We start from the raw sequence: 20,146 nt of genomic DNA on the forward strand, positions 1-20,146 counted from the left end.
GGCTGTGGGGCCCCGCCCCGAGAGGTGATGATTGGTCAGAGTGATGGACTGCTGTGATGGCACTCTGTGATTGGCGCGCATGCGGACGTCATCAGATAATGTTCGAGACCGGGGGACAAAAAGAAGAAGCGACTGCCATTTTGTCTCTCTCTGACACTGGGTTCTGGTTGCGTGCAGCCGCAGTTCGTGCTCGCTCTTGGCGGTGACATTCCCGTGCTCACTCTGTTCCTGGCTGTGTGGAGGAGCGGACGCATCCTTTCCCTGATTTTTTGGTGCTGGCTTCGTGACGGCTATGTGCGCCTGAGAGACCTCGTTTGTGGAGCATGGAACGAGGGCCTACTTGCTTCGGGCTCGGTGGCTGGCGGTGAACGGACTTCGCGCCAAGGCATGTGTTTTCCCACGCACGGACACGGGGACCCGTTCAAGGGCCGACAGAGGTTGAGGGCCGCTCAAATCTAAGTACACACAAACACATTTATTTTTCATTTATTTCTCCCCTTTATCCCGCGCGTGTAAGGAAGAGCCGCCATTGTTTGAATGAACGCCTCGGAGTTAAAGCTTGATCGGCCACCCGTCACCTTGGGGGATCTTAATCCCCCGGTGAACATGACAATATCTTATTAATCTCCCCAGAGAAGCCCTCCCACCCCAAATGTTTACAGGCAGCCGAATAAATTATGTTAATTTTCTCTGACCTTTTAGCTTGAGCTGCACAATTAACCACCTCCGTGATAAATCGGAGGTGGTTAATTGAACCCTATTTTGGAAAAGTTAAATCCCATTCCACCACCTGTATCTTCGGTCTGGCATCCCTGGTCTATAGTCTCGGTTTGACAACCCACCGACGTTGTCTGTATTTGAGTAGAGACTTTGAGAACAGCCTCTGCATATGAGAGCTTTCCAGTAGTTTTAATTTGTTGAATTCGGACAGCCCTTTGAAATTCCACTCACCCTCTGTAGGCAGCACTGTGATCACCCCCACAATTGGCACAACACATTTTCAGACTTGAACAACTACCGTACTCATGTTCCCCATTGCACTTACTGTAGCGTTGTTTGCCCCTGCAAGATGGTGCAATATGTCCGAACTTTTGACATCTATAGCATCTTAGGGGGGGGGGGGGGGGGTGTATTCCTGGACAGGAAATGCTTGATACCCAAGGAACACTTTAGGGGATAGGGAAGTGCTGGAAAAGGACAACATCACCGACATGGTGTCAACCTTCGCCCCCTCCCTAATCGTAGTGAGGCTACGGACGTCCACTACGCCTTCATCCACCAAATGCCTCTTAATATCTTCCATACCAATGGCAGGAGATACCCCATAAATAACTCCCCGACTTCCCCTCAGAGAACGAGGGATGAGGGCAAAGACTCGGACGCCTCTGAAAAAGGACTTTCTCAGATTTTTTTTCTCGCTGCGCCACCGACTTGCACTGTATCAGCAAATCACCTGATCTAAGCTTTTTGGCACTGTGAACATCGCCACATTCTTCCCCGATTAAAGAAGCCATTTTAAACAGGTTGTCGGACATTAATGACTTGGAGCCATCCAGCACCGAATTTATGATTGGGAATTTATCCCCAGGTTCCTCATGGCCCTTGACCGCATTCGTCAAGTCTGACTCATCACTGCTTTCCTGGCCAGGCCTGCTCCTCTTCACACCCGAAGATCTAGGAGTAGAAGCTCTATGACTCCTTGTACCTCCACCCCCATCATCCTCGCCCGATACGGGCTCCATTACCTCACTCATCTAAGGAGGCCCACAAATGAAGACTTTAAACCCAGGAGCAATCACACGAACATAGGAAGCGATTTGTTATGAAATACCGGAAGAACTCAAAAGCATCCTCCAACCCGGATAGCCGATCAATCCTCTCGATCCGAACGCAAGGAATGGCGATAACTCGTCCTTGCCCTGGGGCCTGTAAGTCATTCCTCTCTCGCTAGGCTACGCTGAGGCCTGACCTAACTCATAACCAGTAAGCATCGCGGGTCATGGGGGGCATGACTGCACACATTTCCCTCATTGCGAGATGTGTTTTACTTGCCAAAGTTAAATTAAAAAAACTAACACCAGAACGAGAATCCCAGCTTCGCTTAAATAAATGCATATATACAGTTAATTATAAAATCGCAAGATATGGTAAATTTTGTCAGATTTCACTCCAGATTTGGACATTATTTAGTCGACAACATCCAATCCTCATATCCGAATCCAGATTTTGATGATATGCTTCAATTATGTAATGATAATTGATCGTGTTTCCAAGGCAAGGCAAGTTTGAGTAGGCCAAAACAAAATGGTGGCTTACATACCCAGCGAGGTGCAGTGCGCCGACCAAGATGGTAGGCCGCCATATTGGTAAACCACCATATCGGGTTTTTTTCTTATGAGCTGAGCACCTCGTTAATCATCTTCAAAAAGGATGTTATAACACACCCAAACACTCAGTTTTCATCCTTGCAATCTGTTGGAGGTCCAGGTGTATGCATGCAAAGTATGGGGCCGCTAGGTTTCATGATCTTGGAGTTATGGAGGAGACAGACGAACGGTCGGACACTGCCTTTTATTATTATTATTATTTTATATATATATATATATATATATATATATATATATATATATATATATATATATATATATATATATATATATATATATATATATATATATATATATATATACATACATACATACATACATACATACATACATACATACATACATACATACATACATACATACATACATACATACATACATATATCTATATATATTGTATACATATTCATAATAATAAAAGGCAGTATCCGTCTGCCCATCTGTCTGTCCGTCTGTCTCCTCCATAACTCCAAAGCTATGAAAACTGGGTGTTTGGGTATGGGTATTTCTGCCCTGCTAGAGCTGCCCCAGTCAACTGTCTGTGCTGCTATTGTGAAGTGGAAACGTCTAGGAGCACCAACAGCTCAGCTGCAAAGTGGTAGGCCACACAAGCTCACAGAATGGTACTGCTGAAGCGCGTAGCACGTAAAAATCGTCTGTCCTCGGTTGCAACACTCACTACCAAGTTTGAAACTGCCTCTGGAAGCAACGTCATGCACAACAACTGTTCGTCGGGAGCTTCATGAAATCGGTTTCCATGGCCGAGCAGCCGCACACGAGCCTAAAATCACCATGTGCAATGCCAAGCATCAGCTGGAGTGGTGTAAAGCTCGCCGCCATTGGACTCTGGAGCAGAGGAAACACGTTCTCTGGAGTGATGAATCACGCTTCAGCATCTGGCAGTCTGACGGACTAATCTGGGTTTGGCAGATGCCAGGAGAACACCACCTGCCCGAATCCATGGTGCCAACTGTAAAGTTTGGTGGAGGAGGAATAATGGCCTGGGGCTGTTTTTCATGGTTCAGGCTGGGCCCCTTAGTGCCAGTGAAGGGAAATCTTAAAGCTACAGCATACAATGACATTCGAGACGATTGTGTGCTTCCAACTTTGTGGCAACAGTTTGGGGAAGGCCCTTTTCTGTTTCAGCATGACAATGCCCCTGTGCACAAAGTGAAGTCCATGCAGAAATGGTTTGTCGAGATCGGTGTGGAAGAACTTGACCTGCCTGCACAGAACTTGCCTGCACAGAGCCCTGACCTCAACCACATCGAACACCTTTGAGATGAATTGGAACGCCGACTGCGAGCCAGGCCTAATCGCCCAACATCAGTGCCTGACCTCACTAATGCTCTTGTGACTGAAAGGAAGTAAATCCCCACAGCAATGTTCCAACATCTAGTGGAAAGCCTTCCCAGAAGAGTGGAGGCTGTTATAGCAGCAAAAGTGGGACCAAGTCCATGTTAATGCCCATGATTTTGGAATGAGATGTTCGACGAGCATACACGGGTGTGTTGTTCGCGTGTCCACATACCTTTGGCCATGTAGTGTGTGTGTGTGTGTGTGTGTGTGTGTGTGTGTGTGTGTGTGTGTGTGTGTGTGTGTGTGTGTGTGTGTGTGTGTGTGTGTGTGTGTGTGTGTGTGTGTGTATACATACATATATATATATATATATATATATATATATATATATATATATATATATCTGGAGATGTATACAGGCGAAGGGGGAGAAGGGATAAAATTATTTTAAAATGAAAATGTGTTCCTCTTATATCATGAAACACATGAGGTTGAGTCTAATAGAGGTATATATGCTGACCAGGGCTGGTGGGATTGCTAGACCCCTTCGAGGTTTCACCCATGAGCTGTCTCGTCTGGGTTTTGATCTTGAATCAGCTATATGCTGTCATCCTGGTGTTTCGTTTGCAGGGTGAGGCATCCATGTGTGCACTGTCCAGCGGAAAGACATTAAGCCGGAGGACCTTTCTGCCAGCACTAGCACTCGTTGTTGATGGACTTTAAATATCCTAGATGTTTTTTTCTGGAAGAGTAAGCAAGTTATCGCTGATAACGTTACATTACAAATTCCTGCCCTGAGTGACTGATGTGAAGACAATGATAAACTACCAGCATAACCAAACTACCCAGCATTAACTCTTGCCAAGAAACTTCATGAAACTTCAACTCTTCATGAAAGATACCGTGAGATATTTAACATCCACCAACTCGTGCTGGCATACAGGATGCACAGTTTAACGTCCACCCGATGAATGGCACGTTAATTAAGAGAATTTGCCAACCTGTTGGGCAATCAAAGGGAATCCACTGGTTATCAGTCACGTGACTGAATTTACACCTTCAGATCCAAATGGGTGTTGAACAGAAGAGAGACTGGCTCTCTTTGGGTGTGGTTGTGATCCTAATATAGATGTTTGAATGATGAGAAAGGCAAACTACAGCATGACTTTGCTCCTTCACGCATGGAAGTGAGTATTATTTGTTGTGAACTGTGTTCAGGTTTACTGGCGGCGGAAATGCATCATATTTGGAAGGACATGGCAGGTGTGACGCACAATGCTGAGGAAAGCCACATTCTAACCAAAAATGGTGGCCTTGACCTCTCTGTTGGCAGCTCCAGTTCATCTTCATCCTGCTCATCTTCATGCTCAACCTCCACCAACACGAAAGGCTCTCCGACGCTCACTCTGCCGTCCCTGGCAAATGGGCAAACCCCAATATCCAGCAGAAATGGGTGAGTCATCTATGTCTCTTAGCTACTCAGAATTAAACTGTGAGAGCAACAACACTCTATGTGATCTTGCTGTGATTTTTTTTTTCCAAAACTGCTGAAGCCAAACTTCTACTTTGGCTTCATAAAATTATTTTTCTATACAAATTCAATGTTTACAAAGAGTCGGAATGTTCCATCACCAAAGAGTCAGTCAGAATGTTCCAATATTCACCACCATCTCTTGTCTTCCCCCATCCAAAACCTTGATCTCTTCTACCCCCGTTAATTCACCCCAGATCCACTTTTTTTTTGGAAATCCCGACTTCTTTCTTTCCTGGAAGTTCTAGCAGTGTCCATGTGTTCTATACCACTCTCCCCACCCCCCCCCCCCCTTCCCATGACCCCACCCCCCAAGCCCTCTCCCTCCCATAGATCTCCCGATGTCCCTGTTCTCTGCTGTTGTACTTGTGTGCTTCCCTCTCTCTCCCCATCTTGCCTCCTGCTCCCTTTATTGTATGTTTTGTGTGTCCGTTTTTTTTTTTTGGTGATTGATGCTCCATTGATTGTTAGCTCTTACACGAACCTCGATCTTGCATACAAAAAAAAAAACTGCAGCTTTGCCTTCAGTTCAAGACTGTGCGACTTTGAGTCACGAGGCCTACAACTTGGCAAATTAGGCAACATTTCAAAACTTCGTTTATGGATTTCAGTTCTGTCGCAACCAATCTACACTTTCACCATCATTATTAACTCAACTGGACTTCCGTCCAGTTGAGTTCATCACATACTGAACCCTCCGGCGTCCGTCGTCTGTCGTCGTCGTGTCTGTCGTCCGTTAACTTTTCGACGTTAACACTCCAGCGTCCACAAATATCAACCGATTCTGATCAAACTTGACATGCAGCATCCTTACCCCAAGGACCAGGTTGGTATTACATTTCAGCCCGATCCGTTGAAAAATGGCGGACTTAGGCGACCATTTTGTTTTTGGTCATGAAAACGATGTTAACACTCTAGCGTCCACAAATATTAACAGATTTTGATCAAACTTATAATGTTTAACCCTCACCACACAAGGTAGGTTGCTATTGCATTCCAACCCGATCCGTCACAAAATGGCCGCCATAGGCCGCCATATTGTTTTCAGCTCCGAAACGACGTTAAGACTTTAACGTCCACAAATATTTATGGATTTTGATCAAACTTGGTGTGTGAGACTTACCACACGAGGTAGGTTGCTATCTTAAGTCAAATCTAGTACAGACAACTGACCTACTTTAAAGTTGTCCAGTCAGTTCAGTTAAGTTCTGCTTCCCTGGAAGCTCTAGTTTTCAATTAGGGTTTCCTCAACTGCATTATGTTAGAAAATAAGCAAAGGCCTATCACCTTCAATGCAAAAGTGGGCTGGCAGGATAGCATAAATTGATGCGCACCTACCTCTGAGATATTTGAACCCCAGCCTCGCTGTAAACCGCCATGCTGGTGTTTTGCCAGCAGAGTGAGACAGCAACGTGTGTGTGCCGTCCCTCGGATGGACGTTAAGCCGGGCCTCCCATCTGCAATCATTCGTTGTGGAAGTCAAAGATCCCACGGTGTCCTTCATGAAGAGTCGGCGAGTTATCACCGGCACCCTGAACAAATTACCGCTCTAACTTCCAGGGGGCACCGCATCGGTGACACGGCCGACCCCTCCCTCCACAATCAGTGATGCAAACCGCATGCCGCACACAAAATAGCAAAACGTAAAGGTATCGGTTTTCTCTTACAAATCCCACCAAAGTAGCATTTTGACTTTATTTGAAATCTGAAGCCAAAGATGCATTCTAAAGGCCTGGAATTCAGGTGTGGATTTAGCATTAGCTATTCATTCATGAGTGAAATTAAATATTAATGGTAAGTGTAATGAGGCTGTATACCTTTGGATGTGAAATTGGTTAATGTCCAAGCGTTTCTGAGCACCTTGTCGAGTGGTGAAATCGATCATGCACTTTAATTCACTGCGGTGGAGATTGATAACATTGTTTTATTCCATTCACATTTTGATTCAGATTCGTCATTGTAACGGCTAAATCACCGGAAATCTCCAAATATATAAGACGGTACTCACTATTATGATGTAGTGTACACAAAATAGTAACAAGTTAATCACACCTAATCTTCTTGTTAGATGTTAATCTCCTTTAAAGTCACTGAAACATCTCTTGCATGATGCTTGGCTACTCGATGTTAATTGATTTTCATAAAACATAATTAAGTCTTTATGAGGGTATTTGCATAACCTTTAGTTAAATGCACAATTAGGAGTATAAACACCAATTTGCATGATTAGCATCCATGTTAATTACCCAGGAGTAATTAAGCACTTTGCAAGCCCGAAAGCCCATCTCTGCAACCAGCTGCCACACACTCTGCAACATGAATCAGCAGAGAACGAAGGCTTTGGAAATTATCCCAACATGGTGCTGTCGAGGGTTCCATTGAAATAATTTGTTGCTCTACTCAAAAGTGGTGCTTGAACTTATGTCTTCCTCACAGGAAGTGTACAGGGGATGTCCCCGTGCCCATGTCAGTGGTTTTGTGCCAACGATGTGCATGTGTAGCAGGGTTGCCTGCACTCCAAGGGGGGTAGATTCAGTTTAAAAAACAAAAATGGTGATGCAAGCCTCGGGAATGGCTGGAAGGATAGCCCTGGGGTAAGCGCACCCGCTTGTGAGTTGCCTCTCCTGGATTTGAATCTCAGCCAAGCTATAAACTGTCATTCCGGTATTTCACAGTGTGTGTGCCGTCACTCGGATGGAGGTTTAACTGGCTGTCCCATCTGCTAGCTTTACATGAATGATGTTAAAGATCCTTCTCGAAGAGCAGGCAAGGTATAGCCGGCGCCGTGACCAAATTCCAATTCCTGCACTAACCTATAGGGGGCACTGCAATAGTGGCAGGGCCACGTCCCCAGCAAATGATGCAACCAGCAGCCATGTGCTGCAAACAAAATGAAACGAAAGCCTTTTGGAGGATTATTTTCGTTTGGAGTATATATATATATATATATATATTGTTACAGACGTGGCTTGGATGTTATTTACCGAGCGGTTTTATGGTATGACCACGTCTGCACAAGTTACCCGATTGTGCCCGAACGTTGACTAGTCGCGCGATGCTGGCTCAATAAGAAAAAGAAGACACCCGGCTGGATTACAATAACACAATACGACACCAATGTTTCAATTCTCAAGACCTCCGGAGGAGATTATATTCGTACGGAAAGGTCAGATTACAGGGGCTAGAGGTATAATCACAGAAAGACAGGCACTTAGACACACTCTTATATTAACCCCGGACAGACGACAGACAAACGGGACAACGGCTGACTCACACGGGGGTTGATGACAGGAAAGCGGGTATCGATGGCTCCAGGTCCTCCTGGGCTCGGGGCAGGGTACAGTACGGTCCGGTCCGGTCCAAAGATGCGGGGAGGTATCGTCGCGCTGGGGGTGGCGGTGGCTTCTCTCTCCAAGCTGAGGCGCATCTGTCGTCACGTCCGGCGCGGGGCCGCGTATATCCGGCGGGGAGTGACACGCCCTCGGCTCGTTAGCTCCGCCCCAGATGGAATCGGCACGTTGCTTCTCATTGGGTGCGTGGGGGGGTTACTGGCTCCGCCCCTGACGAGGAGCTGACAGCCAGCCCCTTCGGGGTAACGCCGTGGAGCGCATGGTCATGGCGGGTAACCGAGCCGGTGTGAGGACGCACACTCCCCGCCCCTCTGTTGTTGTAGTCGTAGTTGTAGTTGTAATTGTTGTTGTAGTTGTTGTTATTGTTGTTGTTTGGGGAAGAAGATGGGAGGAGGTATGGGAAAGGTCCTAAACTCACTACTGATGCCATATAATCACATTCTGGTGCAACGAAGAGTCATAATTAATGGAGACGAGGCCTTAACTGACATAGAATAAGAATAGCTAGGAAGATGTCCGAAAGTTGTCTACGTGTGGTGCGGTGGACCTGGGCACGACATTTAATGGGGGAATAAGGGGAAGGTCGGCTCTACTGATTGTTATTTACATGCAATGGGACTAGGGAATGGGGGATTGGGGAAAGTTGGGGAGTATTGGAGAAAATAGGGGAATATTTACAAGCGGATATGGAGGCCAAATTCCATATTCGCAACATTGCACCCTTCTCTACCCTCGGGGCGTCCCGACCCGATAAATTTTTACCTACTTTAGTGTGGCACGCAATGTAGTTCCCTCTACTATTAACTCTACCCTGAGTGCGACAGTTTTACAGATATTCACAAATGAGTAAATATGTCCCCCTGCGACGTTGCACCCTTCTCCTCACAGAAACACACCCACAGGATAACCGAATCCGGAAAGAATTCGCAAACTACACATACAGCCGGTAGGGAGCATTATTTACACGACTACGCTGCTATTTACACTACGATCCAGGACCTGTTTTTTTGGAGGAACACATGCAGATGTTATGCATAGAGAGAGCGCGCTTGCCAGCATCGATACACCAACCCACGAGTGCTCTGTGGCCAACGGCCTTTAATAACGTGCAGAGCACCCCGTCCCAGCATCAAAAGCACCACCCCACCACCAATCGGTGCAGTCACCATTGTTCATTGGAATAAAAATAAATTCGACAACCCCTAACCCTGCAGGTGTCTCTTGCTCTTCGTGTGGCCTTCAGTGGTGTTAATTAACAGTGGTTCACCTTTATGGCATAGGTGCCACGTTGACCCATAGGTCCATCCCCGGGTGGTGCTTGGCCGCAAACGAACTGCGGTCCATTGTGGGTGGCCACAAACATTGCGGTCCATATGGTGTATCGATCCCGGCAGCAAACAGCGAAAGTGCAGGCCCACAACTGCGCAGCCAGCACCTCTCTCTCCTCTCTCTCTACCCCAAAGCCAGATCCTCGGAGGTGGGAGACAAAAGAAGAACCAAGTGAGTAAGGTGGTAATGGGCGCAAAAGTGCACGCAATATAAGGTAATGCACACTGGGGGCACATGGGAACCAGGTGAGACAGGTACGTTCCTATTGTACGCCCCCCCCCCCCCCCACCAGGTAACCTACATGGCCCCTCCCTTACCCCTTACTGTATCCACACAACACAACACTACCCATAAACATCTACTTTACAAATCAACAAACATCCCTACTGTCTTCCCCGTTCCTCCCATAAACCAAATTCGTCTTCTCTCCCTCCTAACCAATCAAATTTGCCATTTTCAACTCTCATCAAAATTTGCCATTACCAATTCATCATCAGTCCCTCCTAGGGAGGGAGAGATGGAATCACCCCAATGTCTCATCCACGTCGTGATGCGTCTCACAAATCCTCACAGCAATCTCATTTCCTGCACAAAACAAAGAAAACACAGGTGTGGAGTCATCCTCATCACCACAGGTAAGTGGCTGCGTATGGTGCGACAGGTTCTTCAATCCTAACTATTTCCTAAATGACTTTAACAACTTTACACTACCCGGGGTCTTTCTCCGGCCAAACCATTGGCCCCCTTACACTATGGGTTCTAAAAACCAATTCCCATTGGCCAAACTGTGGTGCGCTTCAATTTGGGGTCTCACTCCCCCGATTCATCTCCCGGTGCCCTCGCACAATTTCTGGGCTGTGGCGTGTACCTCTCCCAGTGGGTCTACCCACCTGCACACCTCCACCACTGCAGTTGCCTCCGAGCTTACCTGCTCCTTGCCCTAACCTAACTACCCGGGGAAGGCCCTCTGGCACTCTCCCCACTCGGTGCCCTCTCTGGCACTGGGCTACCCGGGTCCGTCCTCCGGATCCTCGGGCCCCATCCACAACTCTACCGGCTCCCAGAGCCCACCTGCGGCCTCACCTGGCCGACATCCTCACAGTGGTGGAGTGCTCAACCAACTACACACACTAACAGGCTACACGCCCAACCATTTCCACAACACTAATGCACCCATTCACAACACCATTCTGCAACCGCACCACAGTTGCCAATATCCAACCACAATTTACCTGCTCCCTCTACCTAACACTTACACTACCCGCCCCGGGTACTCGTGAAAGGGGTCCACTCTTCCCCCATCCACACCTTCGCACCATGCACACCACTCCGTACCACTCACTCCAACTCTCTCCACACACCTGTACCTGCACACCTGTGCTCTCACACCTGGTGCCACCTGCACCCTTCTCTCCCCAAGCGCATTCGCGCTGATCCACACACTCACTACTCATACACTGCTCCACACACCTGTCCAGTTGCACACCTGTGCAATCACACCTGTTCAATTCTTACAAACACGGCATCATCTCAGCTAACTACTCCCTTCTGAAACTTGCGCTTCCCAGTCGTCCCTTTAAACTATTGCGCTCCCTCGTCATTATCATCCATGCTAATCTACCTGCGTCCCCACTACAGGTATCAGTCACTAACTAATCTTAACGTTACCTAATGTCATCTTCTAGATCCCTACACACAATATCCTAACCCACCCGGGCTAGTTTTCACTGCCATACACCCCATAAGCTATTGCTCCTTTGCCCCACATGGGAAGGATGGTGGATTTGCCATCCCACCACATTGGGGGTCTCTCGCTACCAATTTGGCACGTCAAATTTCAACAAATCAAAAATTTGCCAATCACTGCCCATCATCTGCCAATCACTACTGCCAATCCCTTGCCAATCATCAAATTTTGTTTTTCTCCAATTTTGGGTCCAAAACACTAACCTCATCACCCAGTCTACTCACTACTGCCTCTCGGTGCGCCAATTCCTGTCCAAAGCCCGGCTTCGTAAAGCCAAGCAATGGATGCTGGTTGTTTTGTGCCTGCGGCTGGACACGTCCGGTACTCGGTGCAGGGACGGGGGTTTACCCATGCCGAGATCCCACACATCACCTCGGCGTGGAGCCATCCAATGTCCCGATCTCGACCTGCCGGCACGTCTCAACAAAACGTGGTCGCCATAACGACCCTTCCTATCGGGCTGCCAGCTCCGCCTAGTGGAGCCTGGACGCGGCCGTTCAAAGCGAGGCCCGGCACGCGCCGAGGGCCTGCTTCGGCTAAAAGTCGCTCTAACCTCTAACCCGTGTAACGTCGATGCTTCACCTGGACGCTTACATCCCGCAGCCCGTTCCTTGCTCACACATCCAGCCGTGCCCATGCTCCTCGTACCTTTCCTTACACACCCAGGTACCCTCATTCCACTCACAGCCTTGGTCACACACCTGACCACCGAACACCTTGGCACACATTCGTTGGTCGCACACCTCACCAAAACACCTCTTCGCGCCCCCTCCTCTGTCACCTCCTCTGTGACAATCACAGGTGTGCCCTCATTCGCACACCCAACCACGTGCCTCACTACCAACTCCAGCGTGCATTCCCATTCACGCTCTACCATTCCAGGTGTGCATCCTTCCATCCCAGGTGCACATCCTCGCTCACCTGTCACAACTAACTCACGCTCCATGTCACTCTCACTACTCTCACCTCCATTCTTGACAGCGCACTCACCCTTACTCTTGACAGCGCACTCTTTCCTCGTGCACCTGTCCGTTACACACCTTTCTCGCGCACACTCTCCCGTTACACCCTCTGTAACACTCACCACACCGCGCTTCCATGTGCCCCCTCGCACACGCGCTATGACCGACTCACTCTCGCCAGCACCCTCACTCCTTGGCACGCACTTTTTCCTCACACACCCCAGAGTCGGACTTTCTTGCACACCTCCTTTTTCGCACACCAGACCTGTCGCACACTTCACCAACGGCCTTTCACGAACACCCGGATCCAAACCAATCCCCAAGCTTCTTAAATCCCCTGGCGCATCATACGCACGACCATATTGGTCACCACTTACACCGGGTCCTCTTCCTCTTCGCTTCTCCTCCATCACCTGCGAATCCCTCATCCGGTTAATGAGCACATCATCACGATCCAAACACAGACTTTGGACCAATTCTTTTATCTCCTCTTTTATTTCTTTCTTATCCCCTCTCCGTCGCTTCTTAATTTCGCTCACCCCTTCTTCCACTTCTTCTAATTTGTGCCTCACCTCTTTTATTCCCCGGTACGTCTCCTCAAGCTCGTCCTCCAAGGCTACCTTGACCGTTTCCATGTGCGTCCTCACCTGCCGGTCCTTCGTCTCCATTACCTCTATCACCTCGTCCAACCTCGTTGTCAGTCCCTCACGTACCATCTGACATTCCCTCTTCGTCGCTACCAAGTCATCTTTTATGTCGTTTTGTGTCGCTTTTAAACCTCCTAATACCGCAGTGTTCCTTTGAACCTGCTCCGTTAGTCCTTTTTGTCCCTCCGTCAGCTGCTCCACCTCCTGCGTCAGGTCCTCTATGCCCCCTTGTAACTTTACAGTCCCCTTTCTCACCTCCTTTTCCATGTGCTCCTCACAGTGCCTCACCTCCTCGCGCACTCCTCCGACCTCCTCACTCACACCTCTTCTGATCTCTTCTCCCATCACTTGCATCTCCTGCCCAGATGCCACCCTCATCTGCTCCATTTCCTCCCTGTGAGCATCCAGTTTGGTTTCTACCCCCATTCTGACCCCCTCTATCTGCTGCTCCATTTGTTTAACTTCCCTTTCCGCTTGGTCCCTCATGTCCCTCAATTTGCCTTCCATACTGTTTTCTAACCCCTCTAACCCATTTTTCACTCCCTCTATCTGATTCTCCTGGGCAGCCATTCTATTTTCTACCCCCGTTAACCCATGTTTCACCTCTTTTATCCCGTTGTCTAACCCCTCAAAATTATTGTCTAACTTCCCAATTTTCTTGTCTAACTCCTCAAAATTATTGTCTAACTTCCCAAATTTCTTGTCTAATCCCTTAAAATTATTGTCTAACCCCTCACCGGTACCCCTCGCTTCGTCCCTCATTACCCCCATTTGGTTTCCCAAGTCATTCCTCAGGTCTTCACTTGTCTGGACCATGAGCGCCTTTATTTGTTCCATAAATAGGCCCCAATCCATCGGCGGCGCTGCTACGGTCGCGGGCGCGGTGACCAGCGAGGCGCCATTTTGTGCGTTTGCTACCCCCGCTGTTTCGCTCTCCTCACGTGTCTCAATTTGGTCCTGGACCGACCCTGCTTCACTCTCCCCTACCGGACCCCAGCCGTCTTGATCCGCCATAGCGCGACTTTCAAAATTCGGGTTTTGTAAAACAAAACAAATTTCGGCCGCTCCAAATTTTGACCAAATTTTTTTTTTTTTTCCTCTATTCGTTTTTTTTTTTTCAAAATTTGGTCGGGCCTCGAATCTCACTCCCGACACCAATTGTTACAGACGTGGCTTGGATGTTATTTACCGAGCGGTTTTATGGTATGACCACGTCTGCACAAGTTACCCGATTGTGCCCGAACGTTGACTAGTCGCGCGATGCTGGCTCAATAAGAAAAAGAAGACACCCGGCTGGATTACAATAACACAATACGACACCAATGTTTCAATTCTCAAGACCTCCGGAGGAGATTATATTCGTACGGAAAGGTCAGATTACAGGGGCTAGAGGTATAATCACAGAAAGACAGGCACTTAGACACACTCTTATATTAACCCCGGACAGACGACAGACAAACGGGACAACGGCTGACTCACACGGGGGTTGATGACAGGAAAGCGGGTATCGATGGCTCCAGGTCCTCCTGGGCTCGGGGCAGGGTACAGTACGGTCCGGTCCGGTCCAAAGATGCGGGGAGGTATCGTCGCGCTGGGGGTGGCGGTGGCTTCTCTCTCCAAGCTGAGGCGCATCTGTCGTCACGTCCGGCGCGGGGCCGCGTATATCCGGCGGGGAGTGACACGCCCTCGGCTCGTTAGCTCCGCCCCAGATGGAATCGGCACGTTGCTTCTCATTGGGTGCGTGGGGGGGTTACTGGCTCCGCCCCTGACGAGGAGCTGACAGCCAGCCCCTTCGGGGTAACGCCGTGGAGCGCATGGTCATGGCGGGTAACCGAGCCGGTGTGAGGACGCACACTCCCCGCCCCTCTGTTGTTGTAGTCGTAGTTGTAGTTGTAATTGTTGTTGTAGTTGTTGTTATTGTTGTTGTTTGGGGAAGAAGATGGGAGGAGGTATGGGAAAGGTCCTAAACTCACTACTGATGCCATATAATCACATTCTGGTGCAACGAAGAGTCATAATTAATGGAGACGAGGCCTTAACTGACATAGAATAAGAATAGCTAGGAAGATGTCCGAAAGTTGTCTACGTGTGGTGCGGTGGACCTGGGCACGACATTTAATGGGGGAATAAGGGGAAGGTCGGCTCTACTGATTGTTATTTACATGCAATGGGACTAGGGAATGGGGGATTGGGGAAAGTTGGGGAGTATTGGAGAAAATAGGGGAATATTTACAAGCGGATATGGAGGCCAAATTCCATATTCGCAACAATATATATATATATATATATATATATATATATATATATATATATATATATATATATATATATATATATATATATATATATACAGTGCCAGCTTGGCTCGCCTCATCACGCGTCGTTACTAAGGAACGGGCTTGTTTTAGCTGAGGATCATGACTGTACCTAAGTTGCTGTGTTGTCATGATTTACACCAATCATAATATAAACAATTATTTTGCACAATAATTGTTGTAGAGGCCGACAGGCCGACAGGCCGAGGGTCTGGCCATAGAGGCCGACAAGTTCTTCGCGGCTTGCGACACGTGGTCGGGTTACGGTGCGGCCGTCGTGGATCCCGAGGCTGATGCTGCTGCGTCCCTCGTGGCCGCTGCCGCGCCCCGACCACCACCACCGCCGCCGAGAAAACCGCGGCCGCCGAAGCCCCCGCCGCCGCAAGCCTGGTGCTATTTCCACGCCAGGTTCGGCCACAAGGCTAGGAAGTGTTGCCCGCCGTGCTCGTTTGACAAGTCGGGAAACGACCGGGCCGATGCTCGGTAGCGGCCCTGAGCGTCGGCCATTCCGGCAGCCTCCTCTTTATCATGGACACCTTGTCCGGGCGCCGTTTCCTCTGCGATACAGGAGCGCAGGTAAGCGTCATCCCAGCCTACACGTCCGACAAGCGAACCGCGGGCCGGGGCTCCGCGTTGCTTGCCGCCAACGGTACATCCATCCGCACGTTCGGGAAGTGCTGCCTCTCCCTGCGGTTCGGCGGGCAAAGCTTTCAATGGTCGTTCGTGACCGCCAGCGTGCCGATGGCATTGCTCGGTGCGGACTTCCTATGTGCGAATGGGTTGTTGGTCGACGTAAAGCACAGACGGCTCGTCCAGGCCGAAACCTTTAGCTCGCTCGCTTGTTCGCTGAGCAGCTTGTTGAGCGGCTCACCGAGCGGCTTGCCAAGCGGCCTGCTGGAGGGTGCCATCCCGGCGAGTTTAGTTTGCATGCTTCCGGCAGCGGACGACTTTACCCACCTCCTCGCCAGTTTCCCGGCCCTCACGCGGCCCACCTTTTCAGCGGTGGCCGTTCAACACGGGGTGGAGCATCACATCCCCATGGTCGGGCCGCCGGTCTATGCCCGGGCACGCTGACCTGAGCCCACAAAGCTCGCGGTGGCGAAAGCGGAGTTCGCCACGCTGGAGCGGCTGGGGATCGTGCGGCGCTCCAACAGCGCGTGGGCTTCCCCGCTGCACATCGTGCCGAAGCCCGGCGGGGGATGGCGGCCGTGCGGGGACTACCGCCGGTTCAACGATGCCACCACCCCCGACCGCTACCCGGTCCCACACATTCAGGACTTTTCCGCCCGGTTGGCCAACACGACCGTGTTTTCGAAGGTGGACCTCATCCGGGGCTACCATCAGGTCCCCGTCCAACCGGTCGATGTCCCGAAGACGGCCGTCATCACCCCTTTCGGCCTCTTCGAATTTCTGAGGATGCCCTTCGGGTTGAAGAATGCGGCTCAGGCGTTCCAGCGGCTAATGGATAGCGTCTTGCGCGACTTACCTTTCCTGTTCGTCTACCTGGACTACATCCTAGTTGCGAGCGCATCCCGGGAGGACCACCTGCTCCACCTCCGCACGCTGTTCGAACGCCTGGGCCAGCATGGCCTAATCATCAACCCTGCCAAGTGCCGTTTCGGTGTCACCACCATCGACTTCTTGGGGCACCGCATCACCGAGCACGGGGCCGTCCCGTTACCGGCCAAGGTGGAGGCGGTCAGGGATTTCCCGTGGCCCCGCACGATCAAGGGGCTCCAGGAGTTCCTGGGCATGGTAAACTTTTACCACTGCTTCGTGCCCCACGTCGCCCAGCTCCTCCGCCCCTTGCACGAGGCCCTCCGGGGCAAGCCGGGCAAAGGTGACATCGCATGGTCGGAGCCGATGGCCGCGGCGTTCGCGGGCGCAAAGCTGGCTCTGGCCGACGTCACCATGCTGGCGCACCCGGCGCCCGATGCAGCGATCGCCCTCACCACCGACGCGTCGGATTACGTGGTGGGCGCGGTGCACGAGCAATGGGTGCGTGGTGCTTGGCAACCGCTGGCGTTTTTCAGCCGGCAGCTTCGCCCGCACGAACGCCGGTACAGCACCTTCGACCGCGAGTTGCTCGGACTCCACCTGGCGGTCCGACACTTCCGCCATCTGCTGGAGGGCCGCCCGTTCATGGCCTTCGTTGACCACAAGCCCCTTGTGTTCGTGATGGCCAAGGTCGCCGAGCCTTGGTCGGCACGGCAGCAGCGCCACATCTCTGCCGTGTCCGAGTACACGACGGACATCCGTCACGTGGCGGGTAAGGACAACCCGGTGGCGGATTGCCTTTCCCGGTCCGTCATGCACGCGGTCCACCTCGGGGTCGACTATGCCCGGATGGCGGAGGCCCAGACCGCCGACCCCGGCATCCAGGCCTTACGGACCACCGTCACGGGCCTCCGTGTCACCGAGGTGCCGTTCGACATTGCGGGCACGGCCCTCCTATGCGACGTCTCCCTCGGCCGGCCTTGCCCCATCGTGCCCGCTGGCTGGCAGCGCCCGGTGTTCGACGCCATCCACGGCCTGTCCCACCCTGGCGCGAGGGCATCCCAGAAACTCGTCGGGGCAAAGTTCGTCTGGCATGGCCTCCGGAAGGACGTCCGCGACTGGGCCAGGACGTGCCTCGCGTGCCAGCGCGCAAAGGTCCACCGCCACACCCAGGCACCATTGGCCCCGTTCACGGTGCCGGAGCGGCGGTTCGACCACGTGCACGTCGACTTGGTGGGACCCCTGCCCCCCTCGCGAGGGTTCACCCACCTCCTCACCATGGTCGACCGCACCACACGGTGGCCGGAGGCCGTCCCATTGGCGGCGGCGGCTGAGGTGGCGCAAGCCTTTATCGCCACTTGGGTTGCCCGGTTCGGTGCCCCCTCGGACATCTCGTCCGACCGCGGCCCCCAGTTCACCTCGGAGCTCTGGGCCGTGGTGGCGCAAGGGCTCGGGGTGAAACTACACCGCACCACGGCCTACCTCCCACAGGCCAATGGCCTGTGCGAGCGCTTTCATCGCTCCATGAAGGCCGCGCTCCGGGCCAGCCTCTGCGATGGCGGCTGGGTCGACAGACTCCCCTGGGTCCTGCTGGGCCTCAGGACGGCGCCCAAGGACGACCTGCGCGCGTCCTCGGCGGAGCTGGTCTTCGGGCAACCACTGCGGGTACCGGGTGAATTTATCCCCGACTCCACGGCTCCTTGGTCCGCGGCACAACAGCGCTCCGCCCTTCAGGAGACCGCCCGGAGGTTCGCCCCGGTGCCAACGGCACACCACGGTTGCCCGCCTTCCCACGTCGCCCCGGAGCTTCGCACGGCAAAGTACGTGTTCATCCGGCACGACGCCCACCGGGCACCGCTACGGCCCCCGTACGACGGGCCCTTCCGCTTGTTGGAGACAGGGGACAAATTTTTCACGGTCGACATTGCCGGTGCCCCGGATCGCTTTCCGTGGACCACCTCAAGCCGGCCCACCTCGATCCGGACCACCCCCCGCCAGCGGCTCTGCCTCCGCGTTGAGGCCGCCCCCCGGCGGTCGGACCCCCGGCACCCCCACCAGCAGCTCTTCCTCCGCGTCGAGGCCGCCCCCCGGCGGTCGGACCCCCGACACCCCGCAGCCCCGCCGTCCCGCCACCCCCCAGACCGGCACCCATCGCCAGGGGGCGTTTCGGCCGGGTCATCCGGCTTCCCCGCAAACTCACCCTTCAGGTGCACGGGAATTCTGGGGGGGGGGGGGCGCGTGTGGCGGACACAAGCAAGAGGACACGAATTCAATGCACCAGCAGGTGGCGCGAACGTCCAGGCGGGGAACTGGAAGGCATGCCCCGCCTATTGACCGATAGGCCACGCCCGGGGACTAGGCGTGGCCCCGGCACATATATGCGGGCTCCAAGCTCGAGCCCGCCCAGTGCTGCAGTTTGAGCTTTCTTAATAAAGACTCTTTTGGTTATCAAACGCGTTGTGGCCTACCTCTTTGGCAAGCAAGTTGTGTGCGTAGCACCACACTTCAACAGCATAATATTTATGTTACCACACAACAGTATCCCCACTCCCCAAGGGCTTTTGTGACTTGCAATATTGCCCAACCGACACCTCTACCAGGGGCGGATCCAGGGGGGGGGGTGCAGGGGGTGCGCACCCCCCCCCCCTTCGATCCAGGATGAGGGTGCAGGCGGTGCGAATCTGCTGAACTGTTGGACCAGGGAAGAACACAAGGAACTGCAGAAACTTCCAAGAACGCACAAAATGCCGTTTCTGACGATCAATTTTTAAAAATTCCCTGGGGGACGACCCCCCCTTTTATCCCCCTCCCCCAACGCTATAGTTTCATGCACCCCCCCCCCCTTCCCCCGTCTTGAAATTCCTGGATCCGCCCCTGCCTACACAAGTACATTTTATTATCGGGAATGTAGAATGGTGAGCCACTGTCTGATCTTTTCAATGACCTGATCTAACACAAGTAATAGTAACAATAATTGGCAATAATAAAGATAATAGCATGACCCCTGCCGCTCCCATAGTGAGCGGGTGTACTAGTATATATAAATACATGTGTATATATATATATATATATATATATATAT

General features: G+C 51.6%; 1 protein-coding gene across 1 annotated transcript in view; it reads left to right on the forward strand.

Annotated features, from left to right (window-relative positions):
- FOXP2 (forkhead box P2) overlaps positions 1-20,146 on the forward strand; it is a 398,689-nt gene that overhangs the window by 169,166 nt on the left and 209,377 nt on the right. Inside the window, exon 6 of the mRNA XM_078766261.1 lies at positions 4,905-5,139. Within this exon, the coding sequence (XP_078622387.1) occupies positions 4,905-5,139 (235 nt within the window). The remainder of the gene's footprint in view (positions 1-4,904; positions 5,140-20,146) is intronic.

This window comes from Myxine glutinosa, chromosome 12 (genome assembly GCF_964187855.1).
Source record: "Myxine glutinosa chromosome 12, kmMyxGlut1.1, whole genome shotgun sequence".
NCBI classification, from domain to species: domain Eukaryota; kingdom Metazoa; phylum Chordata; class Myxini; order Myxiniformes; family Myxinidae; genus Myxine; species Myxine glutinosa.